This window comes from Lactuca virosa, chromosome 5 (genome assembly GCF_052849685.1).
Source record: "Lactuca virosa cultivar CGN04683 chromosome 5, Lactuca_virosa_CGN04683_v6, whole genome shotgun sequence".
Taxonomy (NCBI): Eukaryota; Viridiplantae; Streptophyta; class Magnoliopsida; order Asterales; family Asteraceae; genus Lactuca; species Lactuca virosa.
This window is the reverse complement of record NC_136430.1, coordinates 345,261,903-345,282,565: the sequence shown is the minus strand read 5'-3', so window position 1 is coordinate 345,282,565 and position 20,663 is coordinate 345,261,903. Positions and strand designations below refer to the sequence as shown.

General features: G+C 37.0%; 1 protein-coding gene across 1 annotated transcript; it reads left to right on the top strand.

The window, feature by feature from the left end:
- Positions 1 to 1,029: 1,029 nt before the first annotated feature.
- LOC145113356 (uncharacterized) lies at positions 1,030 to 2,477 on the top strand. The gene is made up of 4 exons (XM_079049458.1): positions 1,030 to 1,795; positions 1,879 to 1,958; positions 2,157 to 2,324; positions 2,427 to 2,477. Exons 1-4 carry the CDS (start codon positions 1,030 to 1,032, stop codon positions 2,475 to 2,477), a joined length of 1,065 nt encoding a protein of 354 aa, XP_078905584.1.
- The last annotated feature ends 18,186 nt before the right edge of the window (positions 2,478 to 20,663 follow it).

The window sequence follows — 20,663 nt, the reverse complement described above, 5'->3', positions numbered from 1 at the left end:
TGGAGTTGGAAAATAAAGTCTTCAGTATAAAAGAGTATGGTCAATAAAGTTAATAAAGTTTGTCTCACATAGATGCTTAGGTAGGTAGCAATAGTTCCTTCCATTTGACAGCAATAGATGCCAAATGGAATAAAGGGAATAAAATAGGATAATAGATGCTTAGGTAGGTAGCAATAGTTCCTTCCATTTGGCACTACATAAGTATTTTTAAATTCAAAATTCTTTGATTTTATTAATTTAGTTTTTGCATTGATTATAATTAACAGTTTGATAATTTGTTTTTATTAGTTTAATTTTACTATTGATTTTAACCAACACTTTAATTACTAGCCTTTATAGTATACATTATTTTAAATGGAATGTTACTTCATTAATTTTAAATTAAATGTAAAGATCATATGTTTATTTTTAAATAGTTTATTTATTTTGGTGAAAGGAGTATGAACTAACATTTTTTTGTTTTAGGGATAATGTTAAAGTTTTTTAAAAGGATTTATAATCCAAGTTCAAGTTCTTTATCCGATGAACATGAAACATTACATGAAGACAGTAAGGAACGCACCTCTACCTCAAAGCATGTAAAAATTGATTTAAATACACTCCCTCCGGATCCGGGAGAAAGACCAAGTATGGAAGTTTATCATGTCAATCAACGAGATGAAATTAGAAGAGTGTATTTACAAAAAGGAGCTTATCAACCTCGAAAACATTCGTTCGAACAAAGAGAGATTGGAGTTAAACTTCATAGATTTAATCCCTATTGGTTTGATGATTATAAATATTGGTTGGAATATAGTGTAAAACTAGAAGCTGCATTTTGTTTATGTTGTTATCTGTTCAATTCTGAGATAAAAAAATCAAGGTGGTTCAGATCATTTTGTAAAAGTTGGATTTAAGACTTGGAACAAGAGAACATCTCTAGAACTTCATAATAATGGAAGTCCACACAATACGGCAGTCCAAAAATGTCAAATTTTGATGAATCAAAGACCATCCATAGCCACTGTTTTTTATAAGCAAACCGAATTGATGAAAAATGAGCATCGTATTAGATTAAATGCTTCCATTGATTGTGTTAGATTTTTATTGCAACAAGTATTACCTTTTCGGGGTCACGATGAAAGTGAAGACTCGAGTAACAGAGGTAACTTTCTTGAACTTCTTCAATTTTATGATGATCGAAATGATAAAGTGGGAAGTGTTGCTTTAAAGAATGCTCCACGGAATTCACAAATGAAAAATAGTTCTATTCAAAAAGACATAGTACATGCTACAGCGAAGGAAACTATTAAAGTTATTATTAAAGATATCGGAGATGATTTTTTTGCAATTTTAGTAGACGAGTCACGCGACGTGTCTTGTAAGAGGCAAATGGCATTGGTTTTGAGGTTCGTAAATAGTCAAGGAGTTGTTACAGAAAGATTTGTTGGCATAAAACATGTAAATGATACTTCAGCTTTGTCACTTAAGGCGACTATTTATTCATTTCTGTCAGAATGTGTATTGAGTCCACATAGGATCCGAGGACAGGGCTATGATGGAGCTAGTAACATGAGAGGTGCATTTAATGGATTGAAGACCTTGATTATGAAAGAAGTGCAATCCGCACATTATATTCACTGTTTTGCTCACCGGTTACAATTAGCGTTTGTGTTTGTTGCGAAAAATCACTCTGACATTAATGACTTTTTTTATTTGATTTCTCGTTTGTTAAACGTGATTGGATCTTCTTATAAACGCCGAGACAAGTTAAGAGAGACTCAAGCAACAAAATTGGTGGAAGCACTTGCTGCAGGTTTCTTCTATTTTTTTATTCTTTTTGTTTTGCTTTAATTTACATTGTTTTTTTATTGCTAAAGTTTTTAATGTTAATTTCAGGTGACATTTCAAGTGGTACAGGTTTGAATCAAGAAATTGGTATCAAACGACCCAGTGATACCCGTTGGGGTTTCATTTTGGTTCACTTTCTAATATAAAGAGAATATATTCTTCGATTTGTGAAGTATTCAAATACATCATGAAAGATAGGAATTGTCAAGATCATAAAGCAGAAGCACGTCGTCTACTGAAGTCGTTACAAACTTTTGATTTTATTTTTTGCCTAAACTTGATGGTTGATATCTTAGGGGTCACAAATGTTTTGAACACCATTACAGAAGAAAGACCAAGATATTGTAAATGCAATGCATCAAGTGAGATCTTGTAAGGAGAGACTGAAAGAAATGAGGAATAAAGGATGGGGACCATTTTTAAACGATGTTACTTTGTTCTGCAAAAAACATGATGTTGAAATTTTGAATATGGAAGATCCATATTATGATGGAGTAAGTCGCCGCAAAGAGTCAAAGGTTAGGAATTGCAAAGATTATTTATTTTTCGCAACTTTCTAATTAACTATTAACATGTTTTTTCTATTTAACTCACAGATTAACTGCTTGCACCACTACAAGGTTGATATATATTTGTTGCGGTCATAGATATGCAATCTTAGGAGCTCAACAATCGGTTTAATGAAGTAAACACGACATTACTTGTTTCTATGGCTTCGTTGTGTCCAAGTAAAGTCTTTTAAAGCATTTAATGTGGAAGAATTGCTCAAAATGGCTAAATTTTATCCTAGCGAGTTCCCAGAACATGAGCTTGGAGCACTTAAAGCAAACCTGCAAAATTACATTATAGATGTACATGGAGATCCAAGGTTTTATAACTTGAAAGGAATTGGAAACTTGGAAAAGTTGATGGTTGAAACAAACAAGCATACAGTATATCCAATGATATATCTTATACTAAAATTAGCATTGATTTTGCCGGTTGCAACATCCACTGTGGAACGAGCATTTTTCAGCAATGAAGTTGATAAAGAACGATTTGCGCAATAAGATGAGTGATCAATTTATGAATGATTGTCTAGTATCATATTTTGAGAAAGATGTGTTAGATAGTATTAGCAACGATGCAATTATAGATTATTTTAGAAATATGAAACCTCGTCGTGAACAATTGTAAGATATTAACTAGTATTTTCAGAACTGCAGTGGATCTTTGGTATTAAATTTAATAGTATTTTGGTTTAGATTTTATTATTGAAAGTTCGACCCGATAAAAAATAAATTTTGATTCATTTTTTGTGCACTCTATTTGGGTTGGGACACCTGTGAATTTTAATCCTAGATTCGCCACTGGTTGTTTTTGATACCTTATACAATAAATGTATATCACACAATTACTACAACATCCTCACTTTTGTGACTTTCATATTTCGCTTAGAACCATTTACAGGATAATTACTTGAAAGGGTAACAAACTTTCAATTTTATTCATATTTATGAACTTTTTCGTACTTGATTTACAGTTGAATTATTTGAAATTGTTTACATTTTATCCTTATGACCAGATGTTACCGGTCATAAGGGTAAAATGTGAACAATTTCAAATAATTTAATGGTAAATCAAACACAAAAAAAATTAATAACTAAATACGACCAAAATTAAAAGTTCGTTACCCTCTCAAGTCATTATCCATAGTTATTACATTATGGACATAATATTATTTCATTCAACATATTCCATTCCACATTATAATCTAGGACCCATCTGTATAATCTAGGACCCATTTGTCTAAATTTTATTAATTTTTATATTAACATCAGTACATCACGTCAACATCCTTGACCCTTAATTAGGCCATAGTTCAATATTCAACTATATTTTATATATAAAAATCAGAATCCATGACTTTTTTTACAAGTCATCTAACGATAAATACATGTTTAAAAAAATATGAAATCCTTCCATTTTCATTGGCCATTTCTCCTAATTATGAATTGTTCTTGATAAAGACAAGTCATGGAAAAACTTTGTTAGATTTACGTATAATCGCACTATTTTATTGTATTTAGTTTATTTGTTTTAGTCAATCTTTCTTGGGACATACTCCAAGTAATGTTGACCTTTGTCATAATCTTGACATGATAATATGGTTTAACCCCTCATTACTATTTGATTCAATATAATGTATAACTATATATCTACAAATTTTATGATGTAAGCGAATAAAAATAGTCATAATTTTGTTTTTTATAATAAATAATTGTTTTTAAGTTTTTTAAAAAAAGTAACCAAAAATTATGAAAAATTCGATACTAACCATCCATTTGGTAGGAGCATTGCAAAATATGGGGATAATATAAGAAATATTTGAAACAAAGTGATTTCAAAGTGGGGGCTAATGAGATTATCTATGCTTAGGCTTGGGGAGTGGTGTCGATACCCTCGGACTCTAGATCATCGAGTTCCACCTCAGGGTTTTAGAAGAACTATATTAAATCCTTATTCTAATAAATGAATAAATTTATTCTCCTAATGACAAGTGTCACAATATTAGAAATCATCATTAATATTATATGTTACCTATCATGTCACATGTCAATCTATTAATTCTCTATTTCAAATTTTAAATTTTAAATTTTAAATTTATCACTCTAATTACATTAAATTAATGATTGATTCTTTATTTCAAATTTCAAATTTTAAATTTTACACTCTAATTACATTACATTAATAACACTAAAATAAAAACTAAAATAAAATTAATGTATATTATAAGGTGATATAATTTAATTTATTTATTTAAATCAACGATTATAATTTTATATAACTAAAAAAATATCTATTATCTAATAATTTATTTAAAATAATCTATTTGAAATAATTGATTAATAATTTTAAGTTTTTACTATGAAAGTTTAATTAATTTTATAACCGTGGTTCTCACGGGTTATAAACTAGTCTTTAATAAAAAAAGGTTTAACACATATTCAATAGTTTTATTCGTTATCTAAAAAAAAAAGCCAACCTCATGTTAGAAAAACGGGATATAGATAAACTTGGATCAGTGAGAGTTGTGAAACAATTTCAGATTAAAGCATTTTGAGCGTACACTCAAAATCTCTAACCAGATGAAACTTATTGTTTTTCTAACTTTTAAGATATTGAGATACATCATGTAGTTTAACCGTTACTCAATGTTACTTTAATTACAAATTAGGTGTGTGTCTGTGCGTTATACACAAGTAAAATAAATGGTAAAAAATAGTTAAAGATCACATACACTTTGAAACTTTAGATCTAATATAGATATTCAAAAACTAAATAATATATTTATATATCAATAATAAAATTTTCAATCTAAAAATATGATACACTACCATAATCATTTATAATCATTTTTTTGAAGTTAACTATATATATAGATAATCCAATACTAAAACATAATTATATATTTGATTGAATACCTTAAACATTAAAATAAAAAGAAAGATGGTGATAATAATACAAAGGTTCATGTAAACGTATTGTTGTCGGTGGCGAATTTAAAACTAAAAATCATGTGGTTCCTTATGTAATCAAAACCACCAAAAATAATAAAAAAGAAATAGAAAAATGAGACTAAAAGATACTAGCGTGGATCGGGTTGTATACCTTAAAATATTTAAACATAATTTCAATAGTTATAATAAAGTTTTTACGATTGGAACCGACGAGCTCGTATATCTTGAAATATATATACTCATGAAAAGCCAGATACGTACATATAACTCTTATTCTGATTCTATGTTTTTTCTTTTAATAACTTTACTGGATTTGGCTATTGCATTTTAAATGAACTAATGCGTTGGACGGACTATTTTAAATGGATTATATAAAAACTATAGAATGATATATTTGATACATTTTTGGGGTGTATCCACGCTCCGCGTGGGGCAGAGAATATGTTTTTTATCAGTAAATTTCCAACTACTTGAAAACGAATAAGAATAAAAATAGATATAACCGATAGGACTTTGAAATTGTACATAAAGTTCAAGGACACTCAAACAACCCACAAACACACACACGTCACAGATGCACGTAGATACATATTACAAACATACACATCACAAAAACATACTATTCTAATCATTTTGAAGTGTTTTCTAGTGTTTTGACCATTTTGTCCCTGTTTAGTGTTTTCCTTAGGTGTTGCCTTTGATGGTCTCAAATTCTTTCGACCGTAAAATAAGAATACATTATAAACAATAGATAAATTATCTAGTTGTAATTCTAGATAACTGAACTAAATTAGTCCTAAGAATAAATAAAGATAAATGGGCTATAATTGTTTGCTACTGTTGTAACGCCCGCAGATCCGGGCTAGTCAATTTAGAAACGATGAGCATCAAAAATGAGTTTTTGATGGAAGATTATTTAGAAGTATTAATCTTAAACAAGTTGTATTATATGTTACAAGGGTTTCGTACATATAAAGAACGCCGAAATCCGAGTTATAACGAAGAAGTTATGGCTCGTCGAAGTTCTATGGCAAAACCGGCACGGCACCGGGAGACGTAAATAGTGAATTTACGGTAGAAGACTTTTTAGCCTTAGTTATCTAAACAAAATTTGTAGTATACGTTAAACTGAGAACATACAAAAAAAGAACGCTCAAATCTGACTTCGTATGAGGAAGTTATGAATTTTTTAAGATTTGTCATAGCAGTGTACGACCTGAAACTCGAATTTTAGTTCGAGCAGTTTTTGGCCTACGCGACCTAAATGAGAGTTGAAGATCTCATTAATAGGAACTCAATGGTAAAAAGACAGACGAAAACGGAGTCCGTATGTAGAAGTTATGAATTTTACGCGAACATTTAACAGTATAATAATCTCCTCCTACTGTTAAATTTAAGATTGGTCGAGAATTAGTCGACGGAGTCTAAATGAAAGTTTTAGATCTTGTTTTTACCTACGCGTGGATATAAATAATGTCGAGAGTAGAGCTTGTATGTTAAAGATATGGACGAAACTTGGTCCCTACTCTTCGAGCGCGATAAATTCGATACAGTTTTGTAAATCTGAGATAGAATGAGAATTAGTTGACGGCATCTAAATGAAAGTTGTAGTACTTGTAAATACCAACGCGTGGATATAAATAACGTCAAAAATGAAGTTCGTATGAACGAGTTACAAATTATAATAGCATATTTACGTATTAAAATAAAGTATAAATCATATATACGTACACATATATATATACAAATGTATATATCATTAGAAAGGTATCGACGATGCAGTTATTATAAGACTAGTGTTGAGTACTTTCGACATTAGTTTAGTACAAATATCGTTAAATCTATTTAAAATAGTATTATGAAGGGGTGTTTAGTCGTTTATATAACTATAAGGTCATTAAGTAATTATGGAGGGTAGTTTTTGTAAATTCAATTACTATAAATAAGAGGCTTGGGCTCTCATATTTTTTGCACCATTCTCTTGATTCAAGAGTCTTTCTCTTCTTATCCCCCGAGCATTTTGGTCCCTCGTGATTCGACTTCTCTTTCTGTAGTTTTAGTATAGTAAGGTGAGCGCTGAAGCCCTACACGAATCTTTCCTAGAAAGATTCAGCGACGAAGTTCTGCCCCTGCAGAGCCCGAATCCTAGCTAAAACCCCCTTGTAAGTAAGTTATGCTTACCTATTTTAATATAACTTATATTTAAAATTAGTATTGTTATTCTGAACTTATAATAAATATTTGAGCTATTATTATGACTTATATAAGTGTCGTTATAATATCTTTTTAATTACTCGCGGTACGGGGAATCTGGTTTAAAGGGCCGCATAGGGTTGTTGGATTTCAGAAGTGCTATATGCCAAAATGGTCCTGCCCTCCGGTGTTTTATGTCTGGCCCCTGTTTGTACATAGTGGTTGGAAAGTATTGTTTAAACGCTTATATAATAATAATAATAAGACTAATAATTAGTCACGGTAAATATTAGACTAAAATCTAGTGGTAATAATACTATGTTTCGTCGAAGGAAATTATTTTAAAGTAAACGAAGCGCTGTCCGAGCACCGAGTCACCACATTATCAAGTGAGTGCATAGTTACTTTCATCTTACACATAGATATGAAGTATTTTATATAAATTACGTGCTATGTGTGCATTTTATCTGTATACTTGCTATCTATGCTGGATGAAGGATTTTATACATGTTTTAAATGATTTAAACTGTATATGTATATATATATATATATATATATATATATATATATATATCTACGATAATATATTGGGTAAAACATGGGTAGATGTAATAGATGGAATATGAGTTGGATGATGAGTTGAGAGGTGTTATAGACCATGAGGTGGGTGTGAGAGGTGGACGATGTGAGAAGCCTTTCCCAAATGATGGCCCCGTCATCTAGCAGAGTATGGATGAAAACAACGGACTATTCTAGACAGTCCAGTGGAACACTAGCAGGCTCGCAACCTGTAGGTGTTGTGAACGATGTGTTCACCCGGTGTACTCTAAACCCTGGCGATCATGCAGACTTGGTGCCTAAACCTTGGCGATCATGCAGACTTGGTGTCAAAACCCTGGCGACTATGCGGACTTAGTGCCTATTGTATAAACCCTGGCGACTATGCAGACTTAGTGCCTAAACCCTGGCGACTATGCAGACTTAGTGCCTGTTGTATAAATTCTGGCGACTATGCAGACTTAGTGCCTAAACCCCGGTGACGATGGACTTCGTGCCGATTCCTTAGGATGATCCTTAGGAATGAATGAACAAGAGATAGCTGATTCTTAGGGTAGATCCTTAAGAGTAAATAAGATAATGGGGATGGGTAATTGGGTTAATTGTTTGATGATTAAACATAATAATTATATTATTGTGGGTTGAAAACCCTATGTACTCACCAGGTTTCCCAACCTGACCCACTCAGTTTATTTGTATCACAGGTGTCGATATGAAGTTACTTTACACTGAGAGATTTAAAAAAGATGTAGATCACTAGTGTAAATGGGGATGTCACAACTATTGTCACAACTTATAAAAACACCCATTTATAATCGGTAAAATCTATAAAAATGCAGTTATTTACCAGTATGAACGGATTGTTACATAAGCCTGTCTACAAGGAGAACAATCAGACCCTCAGTTAATCGTTGAGTCAACTCAGCATTTTAAAGGATAATTTAGCATCAAAATGACTTAATCCTATATCAAACACTTAAAAGATGGACAAAAGAACCATTATAAACTATTTAAAGAAGTATGTAACTGATTATTAAACCTAAAAACTTTGTTGTAACTATATTAGATGAAGCAGAGATGAAACACAAAAGGTGTCACTAGTGACCATTACAACAATCATTATTAACTTAGTAGTACCTGAAATGAGAACCATCAAGGCTTCCATAAGCATTATTCTCCCATGATCAAGTTCATTATCTCTACTATGAAATCCCCAATTTCACGACCCGAAAAGACCGATTTGTTTATACTTGATTTTAAAAATCATAGTATCTTTTAAAGAAATACGTTGCGGAATTTGTTCCCAGAAAAACATGATAAATATGTTATCAAATCATTTCTGAGGAAATGTATTTTATTCATTTTAAAACTTTGGGATGTCATCATCAATACAAAAACATAAGCATAAACAGAACTTACATTCATTTACACTAGTGATTTTACATCTCCTTTAATCTCTCAGTGTAACGTAGCTTCGTATCGACACTTGTGATAGAAATAACTTGAGTGGGTCAGGTTGGGAAACCTGGTGAGTACATAGGGTTTTCAACCCACAATAATAAAGTTATTGCGCTTTATCATCAAACAATTAACCCAAATACTCATCCCTATTATCTTCTTTATTTCTTAAGGATTTACCCTAAGAATCATCTATCACTCATTCCTAAGGATTCATCCTAAGGAATTGGCACGAAGTACATCGTCGCCAGGGTTTATACAACATGCACTAAATTCATAGTTTCAAGGGTTCATCCATCAGGTGCTATGTCCATAGCTCTCATTTATCGACAATATTATTCACGGGAATCCACCTGCAATACATGTCAATAGGTTTTTAGAGTATATCAGGTGAACATATTGTTCACAACACCTACAGGTTGCGAGTCTGCTAGTGTTCCACGGACCGTCTAGAATAGTCCATGGTTGTCATCCATAATCTGCTAGATGACGGGGCCAACGTTTGGGTAAAGGCTTTTCTCACTTTTCACCTCTCACCCTCATCTCATGATCTATATCACCGATCATCTCATTTATCCAACTCAACTTTCATCACATACCAACTATTTCATCTACCCATGTTTTACCCAACATTTGTCTAGATATAAAATACATATACCGTTTAAATCATTTAAAACCTGTATAAATCATTCATTCAACATCCATCTCAAATAAACAAACAATATATATTCACATAGCACGTATTTTATATAAATACTTCATATCTATGTGTAAGATGAAAGTGACTATACACTCACCAGATAAGACGGTGATTGGACACCACTTCGTCCCTTAAAACAATCTTTTTCGATGAAACCGGGATGTTTTCTCAAAAACCGGGCTATGCGCGGGCAGAGTTTCGACTCGAAAAACTCTTTTCTCGGGATCTTCGGGCTCTCCGGGGCTTGCTTACAATGCTAGGATGATACTCTAGGCTTGGGGGTATTTTGTGTAGGTAAAAAGAAAGAAAAGGTTGAAAAGAAGTAATTTTTGTAAACAATTTCGGGGCAGCCTCGCATCCTATTTATAGGAGGCTGATGCCTCGCATTACACTGGGCATAATTTTAGAGTACGCGGGGTGTACTGCCTTGAGAAGTTCTACGCGGAGCGTACCCTCGTACGCTGGGCGTAGGAGAAAACGTGGTGTGTGCTCGGTTCTTGGGCCTCGGACGTGTCAATGTTAAGAGATTAGTGTCCTCCGTCCGAAGAAAGAGGCGACATGGTCAACTTCTGAACTAGTCCGAGTACGCGGGGCGTAAACTTGTACGTTGGGCGTACGGCTTCGGATAAGCCTCAAATTTTATATTTAAAATTTCAAAAATTCATATCTTTTGCATACGGGCTCCGTTTTTGACGTTCTTTATATCCACGCGTACGTGAGATTATACTCTACAACTTTCGTTTAGAATCCGTCGGCTAATTTTGATTTTAATTCTAAAGTTATATTTTTAACAGGCCGGGACAGGAAAAGTCCGTTAAAAATTCATAACTTTTTCATCCGACATCCGTTTTCGTCTGTCTTTTTACCGTTAAACTAATATCGACGAGATCTCCGATTCTCGTTTAGGTTGTGTCGGCTAAAAATCGATCGATCTATAATTCGAACTCCGGGCTGCATATTGATATGTAAAATCTTAGAAAACTCATAACTTCCTCATACGAAGTCAGATTTGGACATTCTTTTTATGCACGCTCTCGGTTTAACGTATACTGCGACATTCATTTAGATCGCTAAGGCTAAAAAGCACTTTATCGTAAATTCACTTTTTACATCACACAGCGTCGTGTCGGTTCTGTCGCGAAACTTCGACAGGTCATAACTTCTTCGTTATAACTCGGATTTCGGTATTCTTTATATCTCTGGAATCCTTGTTTCAACCACTACAGATTTCTTCATAGATATCGGGTTTATCTAAAACGAGTTACAAAGGTTGACCTAGACTATTACATCATCTTTAATGCTTTAGCCCAGAAACATGGGCGTTACACTAACCGACTAAAACATCAACACTTTTATAATACATTTGTTCGTATACACAAATTCTGGATTTTGACCTGAAAAATAGAATCCAATTAGCAAATTTAGAAATTAAGGCGTTAATCAAAAGGATTCATGGAATATTTTATATAAATTGATAAAAATCATGTCACCAATGTGTTTACATTTCAATTTCAGAATGTAGTATAAAAACAACCTGCTCAAGTCAAGCATAATCAAGTAAAACGGAAGACATAAAACCCAAGCAACCCTTTAGGTATCCCCTCCACAACCCAGCCAGCCCACCTGCAGTCTTTCCCACTTTACCCCTATCTTCTCTTCAGTCCAACAACAACAACAATCCATGTCCAACTCATACAAAATTTTTTATCCTTTTTTACTAATAATAGCAATAAGTAAGAAACCTACAATTCACAACATGCAACATTATTTCATAGTTAGCTACTGATCCCCCAAATTCCCCATTGTAACCTTCTCCTTTATTGCAAAATCCATTTTTACCAGATTTTTGTCATTTTTATGCCATCTAGGAGGTACATTATCTCCTTCCTCAGTAAGATATTTCACCTGCAAGATCAGTGATTCTTACTATTATTCATCAATCTTTCTTATTGCATATTAGTTAAAAACAATTTTTTGTACTAACAGCTGAAAAGCTATACCAAAATATTGGCACCAAGGCTTGTTCCAACAACATATATGAGAGTATCAAATTATTTGTGATATAGATGATTGACCACTTCGCCTAAATCATCTGATTTCCCTGGAGTGTAGAAGTAGTCATAACAATTAAATGTCCTCAAAATTGAACAGAAATAATCATAAATATTGTAAAACTAAAAAACAATTATGCCAATTTATACTATTTGTAACAGGTAAAATGTAACGCCCGCAGTTCCGGGCTAGTCAATTCAAAGACAATAAGCATCAAAAATGAGTTTTTGATGGAAGATTATTTAGAAGGAGCAATCTTAACCAAGTGATCTAAACAAGGGTTCTGTACATATAAGGAATGTCGAAATCCGAGTTATAAGGAAGAAGTTATGGCTCGTCGAAGTTTCGCGACAAAACCGGCACGACACTACGTGACGTAAATAGTGAATTTACGATAGAGGACTTTTGGCCTTAGTGATCTAAACAAAAGTTGTAGTATACGTTAAACCGAGAGCGTGCATAAAAAGAACGCCCAAATCTGACTTCGTATGAGAAAGTTATGATTTTTCTAAGATTTGGCCTAGCAGTGCACGACCCGAAACTTGAATTTTAGATGGAGCGGTTTTTGGCCAACACGACCTAAATGAGAATTGAAGATCTCATTAATAGGAACTCAACGACAAAAAGACAGACGAAAACGGAGTCCGTATGTAGAAGTTATGAATTTTACGCGAACATCTAACAGTGTAGTCACCTTCTACTGTTAAATTTAAGATCGGTCGAGAATTAGCCGACGGAGTCAAAAGGAAAGTTGTATATCTTATTTTTACCTATGCGTGGAGATAAAGAACATCAAAAACGGAGCTCGTATGCAAAAGTTACGGATTTTAGAAGTCGGAAGTGTGCTGTGCGAAAATGGGTGATGTGACACAATCTTGGCCATTGCTTTCTCCCCAAGGCTTGCCACTAGATGGTGACATGTGTCACCAATTTCAGCCATATTTCACCCTATAAATACATCCCCTTCCACCCTATAAATACATGTTCCATTCCTTCTTCTCTCTACACTCTCTCTAAACCTCCCAAAAAAAACTCCCCTAGCGCTAGAAGAAAGCCCTGGAGCGCTCGACGGCTCCGAGAAGAAGAGCTTTCGGCTCGGAAGTCCTGCCCCTGCAGAGCCCGGCTTCTAGCCAAACCCCCTCGTAGGTAAGATACGCCTACCTAATTTTTAATATAGCTTTGATTTAAATATAGTAACGTTATTAGGACCTTATAATAATTATTTGAGCTATTATTATGGGTTATATAAGTGTCGTTATAATATCTTTTTAACTACTCGCGGTACGGGGAACCTAGTTTAAAGGGCCGCATAGGGTCGTTGGATTTCAGAAGTGCTATATGCCAAAATGGTTCTGCCCTCCGCTGTTTTATGTCTGGCCCATGTCTGTACATAGTGGTTGGAAACTATTGTTTAAACGCTTATAGAATAATAATAATGCTAAGACTAATAATTAGTCACGGTAAATATTAGACTAAAATTTAGCGATAATAATGCTAGGTTTCGTCGAAGGAAAATAGAATCGTTAAAAGTGAAGCGTTGCCGAGTTTGGAATCATCACTTTAACAAGTGAGTGCATAGTTACTTTCATCTTACACATAGATATGAAGTATTTTATATAAATTACGTGTTATGTGTGCATATTATTTGAATACTTGCTTTCTATGTTGGATGAACGATTTCATACATGTTTTAAATAATTTAAATTGTATATGTATTTTATATCTACGAATATGTTGGGTAAAACATGGGTAGATGAATGATGAGAGATGAAAGATGATATGAGTGAACATTGGCAGCTATAGACTTAGTGCCTAACAAATAACATCGACAGCTATGGACTTAGTGCCTATCGAATAAACATTGGTAGTTATGGACTTAGTACCTGTTAGATAAACGTTGGTAGCTATGGACTTAGTACCTGTTAAATAAACGTTGGTAGCTATGGATTTAGTACCTATTAGCTGAACACTAGTAGCTATGGATTTAGTACCAGATGAATAAACTTTAGCAGCTATGGAATTAGTGCTTTACGAACAAGCATTGGCAGCTATGGACTTAGTGCCTATCATATAAACCCTGGAAGCAATGGGCTTCGAAATGAACGAATGCAGGATAGATGATTCTTAGGGTAGATCCTTAAGAGTAAGGAAGATAATGGGGATGGGTAATTGGGTTGATTGTTTGATGTTTAAACATAATAATTAAATTATTGTGGGTTGAAAACCATATGTACTCACCAGGTTTCCCAACCTGACCCACTCAAGCTTATTTGTATCACAGGTGTCGATATGAAGCTACTTTACACTGAGGGATTTAAAATAGATGTAGATCACTAGTGTAAATGAATGTAAGATCTATTTATGCTTATGTTTCTGTATTGACGATGACATCCCAAATGTTTTAAAATGGATAAAAATACATTTCTTCGGAAATGTTTGATAACGTATTTATCATGTTTTTCTGGGAACAAATTCCGCAACGTTTTTATTAAAAGAGGTACTCTGATTTTTATAAAGCATAAAAAAAATCGGTATTTTCTGGCCGTGAAAATGGGGATGTCACATAAAATCATTTGGGTTATGTAGAAAGTGAAATATCAAACTACACCCTTAAAATTTGATTGTATTTAAGAGCACTAGCTGAACCTAATGCTCTTTCAAGTTTCCTAATCATAGTTTAAATGCATAAATGTAATTAAAATTATGAATTATAATCAATAATGCTACTCTATGGATTGATAACAACATTAAGAACAAATTACACGTGTAAGAATTTTTCAAATGGATTTACCTCTACCTTTCAATAACAAAAACCTATGTGAAACATCCCAAAAATACAGACCAAAAATTTCATTTTTAAGTTATTAATAAAACCATAAATATCATCGTCATCATATAAAATCATAAACCATGTATCTCAAAATATCGTAATATCTGTCAACATATCAAAATCTCATATCAAATATCAGAGTAAATCTCCCAGGCTAGAAAACTGTGGTGTGTGCCATGCGATCATCCCGAGCCCTTCTCTTTGCTAGCTGAAGTACCTGAAACCAAACTGAAAACTGTAAGCACGAAGCTTAGTGAGCTCCCCCAAACTACCACATACCATACACATAACATATAACATGTAACATAAACTTTGGGACACCGCCCAGCTGCATCGGGACGAACCCGGCATCGGACTCCTGCCCGGTATCGGGCTCACCCCGGCATCAGGCTTACCCCGACACATACACAGCATATCATATATCATAAACACATAACATAAGCATATAACATACATCGGGCTTACCTCGGCATCGGACCGAAGCCCGAAACACATAATAGATAACATATAAACTAACATGCATCGGGCTTGCCCCGGCATCAGGCTTACCCCAGAACACATAACACATAACATGCATGAATCACAAAGACATCAAGCATACATATACTCTTCTCGGGACCGCCCCGACATCGGACCGAAGCCCGGAACTACTAACATCTAAACGGGCCGGCATTGTGGCCTTAGACCGGTTCCTGCTGGAGAGAAACTCACCTCTCAAACTGGATGCTGAACTCGTGCGTGAGGAATCTCTGCTGGCTACTCCCACGACTCCCCGGCTAACTCTATACAATAATACTTAGTCAGAAAACTGAGAATCCTTCTAAGGGTAAAATGACCATTTTACCCCTGCTCTACTTTTTTGGACCATATCCAAGGCCCAATTCCAACTAATCTTTCTAAGTCCACTAATGGCCCACTAAAGGCCCACTAATGGCCCAATTTTCTAAATTAGGCTCAACTTCTCAAATGGTCCTTCCCTAAGCCCAACCATGTCCATAGTCTAAAATCTAACTTCTAATGGCCCACTAAGGCCCAATAGCTGATAAGTCTAATAGCTGGCCCAAACCAAGGCCCAAAAGGTGAAAAGCCCAATACTGTTGAGTACGCAGGGCGTACCCCTTGTACGCAGCGCATACCTGCTGTGTGGCGTGTACGCTGCGCGTAATGGCTGGTACGCCCAGCGTACTACCCTGTTAAGTCACTTTTCCCATTAAGCACTTAATACTCAACTCCAAAGGCTATAACTACAGATCCAAGTCCTCTTCAACGTCTTAATCCATAAAAGTTGGTTACTTCGTGGCTTGCAACCCACAAAATGAACCCAAACTTGGAAAATAGCAACATACTTCCATGGAAATGGCTAGATCTCATGCATGGTCACAAATGGGCCTTAAAGATTGAAACTTTATTGCTAAAGGAATGCATTTAGCTCTGAGGGTGGCAACCCCAAGCTTAAAAACGAAGTTGCATTATAAAAATCCAACCTTTGGACCTAAAAGGTCCAAGGCTCCATAAACCTATATCTAAGCTTCTATGAGGAATGTTTGAAGCTTTATACCTCCTTTGAGTGCCAAAAGATGAGATAGTCTTAGATCCTTGAGCTCAAGATACTCAAGTTCTTCTTCTCCAACTTCTCTTCTCTTCTTCCAAGCTCTTCTTCACCAAACCAAGCTTCAAAATGCCAAGCACACACAAAAATGGAGTAAGAGAGGGTATTTAGGGTTTCTGAGGGTGAGGGGCTGGTAAGGAGGCCAGGGGTGGCTATAATGGGGTACTTATATGTCTTAAACCCTAAAAATTAGGGTTTTGGCATCTGCTCACGTACGCTGTGCGTACGTGCGCGCGCCCCCGCATCCAATGCGCCTCTACGCCCCGCGTACACCAAGGCTACACCCAGCGTACATCTTATGGGCGGCCAAATTTCTCGGCCCACTTGCTTAAGTCCACTCCAATAGTCCTTTTATCCATAATTGGCCCAACGATAATCTATGAAATATTTAATAATTAATTACCTCAAATGTCGGTCATTACAATTCACCCCCACGTGAATTAGACTTCGTCCTCGAAGTGTATTGCATCCGGAAACAACTCCGGGTAGTGCTCCATCATCTCCTCCTTAGGCTCCCAGGTCCACTCCGAGCCCTTGCGGTGCTGCCACTGCACGTTCACCAGCTCCACTCTCTTTTTCCTCGGCTCTTTTGTCTTCCTGTCGAGGATAGCCACTGGTCTCTCGATGTAGTTCATGTTATTATCCACCTGAATATCCTCTAAAGGTACAACTGCTAACTCATCCACTAAGCACTTCCGCAGGTGAGAAACATGGAAAATGCTGTGGATCTGGCTGAGCTCTGCCGGAAGATCCAGTCGATATGCCACCTTGCCCACCCGGTCTATAACCCTGAAAGGACCGATATACCTAGGGCCCAACTTGCCCCACTTCCGGAACCGGATGACACATTTCCAAGGTGACACCTTCAGGAGGACCATATCGCCTACCTGGAACTCCAAATCTGAACGCCGCTTGTCGGCGTAACTCTTTTGCCGACTCTGAGCAGTCTGGAGCCTGCTTCGGACCTGCTGGATCCTCTCTGTGGTATTGAGTACTACCTCCGTACTCCCCATGACCCTCTGACCGACCTCGCCCCGACAGATTGGGGTCCTACACTTCCTCCCGTAGAGCATCTCGAAGGAAGGTCGGTCTATACTAGCGTGATAATTGTTGTTATACGAAAATTCTGCTAACGGAATATACGTATCCCAACTGCCACCGAAATCCAAGACACATGCACGAAGCATGTCCTTGAGAGTCTGAATCGTCCTCTCACTCTGTCTATCTGTCTGGGGGTGGAAAGTAGTGCTGAAGTGGAGACGAGTACCCATCTCGTCATGGAACCGCTTCCAAAATCTGGAAGTAAAACGGACATCTCGATCTGACACCACCGAGACAGGTACTCCATGTCGTGCCACTACCTCTCGCACATAAATCTCGGCCGATATGCTCTCCTAGATCGGGTAAAGTGAGCACTCTTGGTCAACCGATCCACGATGACCCATATCGAATCAACCCCACGTGCGGTCTTGGGAAGCTTAGTGATGAAATCCATAGTAATGTCCTCCCACTTCCACACGGGGATGTCTAACGGATGCATCTTGTCGTGAGGCCTCTGGTGCTCTACATTGACCTTCCTGCAGGTCAGACATCTCTCTACGTACCAAGCTACATCCCACTTCATGCAGGGCCATCAGTAATCAGGTCGAAGATCTCTGTACATCTTCGTTGCCCCAGGATGGATGGAGAACCTCGACTTATGGGCCTCGTCCATCCGAACCTGCCGTACTCCGCCCCAGTATGGAACCCATACCCTCCCATGCAGGGTCAACAACCCTCCACTGTCATAATCAAATGAGGTCACCCGACCCACAATCCCCTCGCACTTCTGGCACTCTTCCTTCAGGCCCTCCACCTGCGCCTCTCTAATATGCTCCAACAATGGAGTAATCACTGTCATCCTCAGACAAATATCTCGAATCGGGTCCGCTACCGCCTTGCGGCTCAAGGCATCGGCCACCACATTGGCCTTGCCCGGGTGGTAAAGAATCTCACAGTCATAGTCCTTCACCACATCTAACCACCGACGCTGCCTCATGTTCAGATTCGGCTGATCCATGAGGTACCTCAAACTCTTGTGGTCCGTGTAAATGGTGCAACGGACCCCATAGAGGTAATGTCGCCAAATCTTGAGGGAGAAAACCACAACCCCCAACTCTAAATCGTGTGTCGGATAGTTTGCCTCGTGAGGCTTCAGCTGCCTCGACGCATAAGCTATCACATGGCCCCGCTGCATCAAAACTGCTCCCATGCCTGTGATCGAGGCATCACAGTAAACTACAAAGTCATCGACTCCCTCTGGCAAGGTCAGAATATGTGCCTCGCATAACCGTTGTCTAAGGTTCTCGAAGGCTGCCTACTGCTCAGGCCCCTAGCGGAATACCACCGACTTCTTGGTCAGTCGGGTCAAAGGAACTGCAATCTTGGAGAAGTCCTGGATAAATCTCCTGTAATAACCCGCTAGACCCAGAAAACTCCGAATCTCAGATGGAGACCTCGGAATCTCCCACTACATCACAGCCTCTATGTAACAACTCAATTTTTCAAAAGAAAATTTTCATTTTTATTTAACCAAGCACATCTTCATAAATCACGAAGTCCAAATATAATTGTTTTCAAAACTCATATCAATTACAACTTTTATTTCAAAACATCAGAGTGTCCCATAAAACGCCTGAGAGAGTGCACGCCGCTCCATCAAGCCATGCCCTTGCCCTTGGGCTCAGATGTACCTGAAAGAAATCCACAAACTGTAAGCTAATGCTTAGTGAGTCCCCCAGAGCATGCCCCACACACAATCCACATAACACATATCATATTAGCTATAAAAGCTACATATACCACATAAGCCATGCATACTAACATACAAGGATGTCGTGGGCTCGCCCTGGGGTCTTATACCTTCATGTCATGGGCTCCCCCCGTGGTCTTTACCTAGGAATGCCATGGGCTCCCCCACACGGTCTTATATCCAACTGCCACGGGCTCCCACCGGGGTCTTCCATGCAATAACATACATAATCAACTAGCATATCATATATCACAGAAGTATCTACCATACTACATAACACATACATAAACATATAAGGATGTCGTGGGCTCCCCCAGGATCTTATACCATCATGTCATAGGCTCCCCCACATGGTCTTTACCTATGAATGCCATTGGCTCCCCCGCATGGTCTTATATCCAGCTGCCACGGGCTCCCCCCGGGGTCTTCCATGCAAATATCACATAATCACTAGCATACCACTTAGCATAAAGCTAACTATCATACCACATATCTCTACTACAACTAGTGTACCACATCACATAAAATGGGCCGACCTTGGTGCCTTAGACCCATTGGTATGGTGAGAAGACTCACCTCTATCCGAAGAATCCAAAAGCTGCTCTCCTAACAGTCCGTCGCCACCCGTGCTGAACAATAATAACATTACTCAATGTTAGGATCCAATCCCATCTAAGTGGAGAGCCCAAATCCCAAGTCCTTTCACAATGGCCCAAAAGTCTTCCTTAGTTAATGGGCCCAAAGTCCATATCCAAAAACATTAATGGGCCTCATGGCCCAATAAAGCCCAACCATAACATCCATGACCCAAAACAGATAAACTGGCCCACTAACCCCAAAATGTGACCAGGCCCAATGACTAATTGAGGCCCAAAGGCTCAAAGGCCCAAAATAAGTCCAAGTCCATCTGTTGTGCGTACGCCTGGCGTACCACCGTGGTACGCGCAACGTACTGAGTCTCTGAGCCATACGCGCTGCGTACGCTAAGTTACACGCATCGTACTAACAGATTAAGCACTTCTTCCATTAAGTGCTTAATAGTCGATTTCCTCACGTCCAATAGTCAGATCTAAGCTCATTAAGACGTCATAGGGCATAAAGTTGGCAACTTTATGCCTTTGCATGTCCCATATGTTCCCAAT

Bases quoted from the DNA above. Each gene is read 5' to 3' on its own strand.
- LOC145113356 (XM_079049458.1), top strand. From the start codon at position 1,030: ATGAAAAATGAGCATCGTATTAGATTAAATGCTTCCATTGATTGTGTT. The intron at 1,796-1,878 runs GTTTCTTCTATT...TGTTAATTTCAG, and splicing joins GGTGGAAGCACTTGCTGCAG to GTGACATTTCAAGTGGTACA. The intron at 1,959-2,156 runs GTTCACTTTCTA...ACACCATTACAG, and splicing joins CCCGTTGGGGTTTCATTTTG to AAGAAAGACCAAGATATTGT.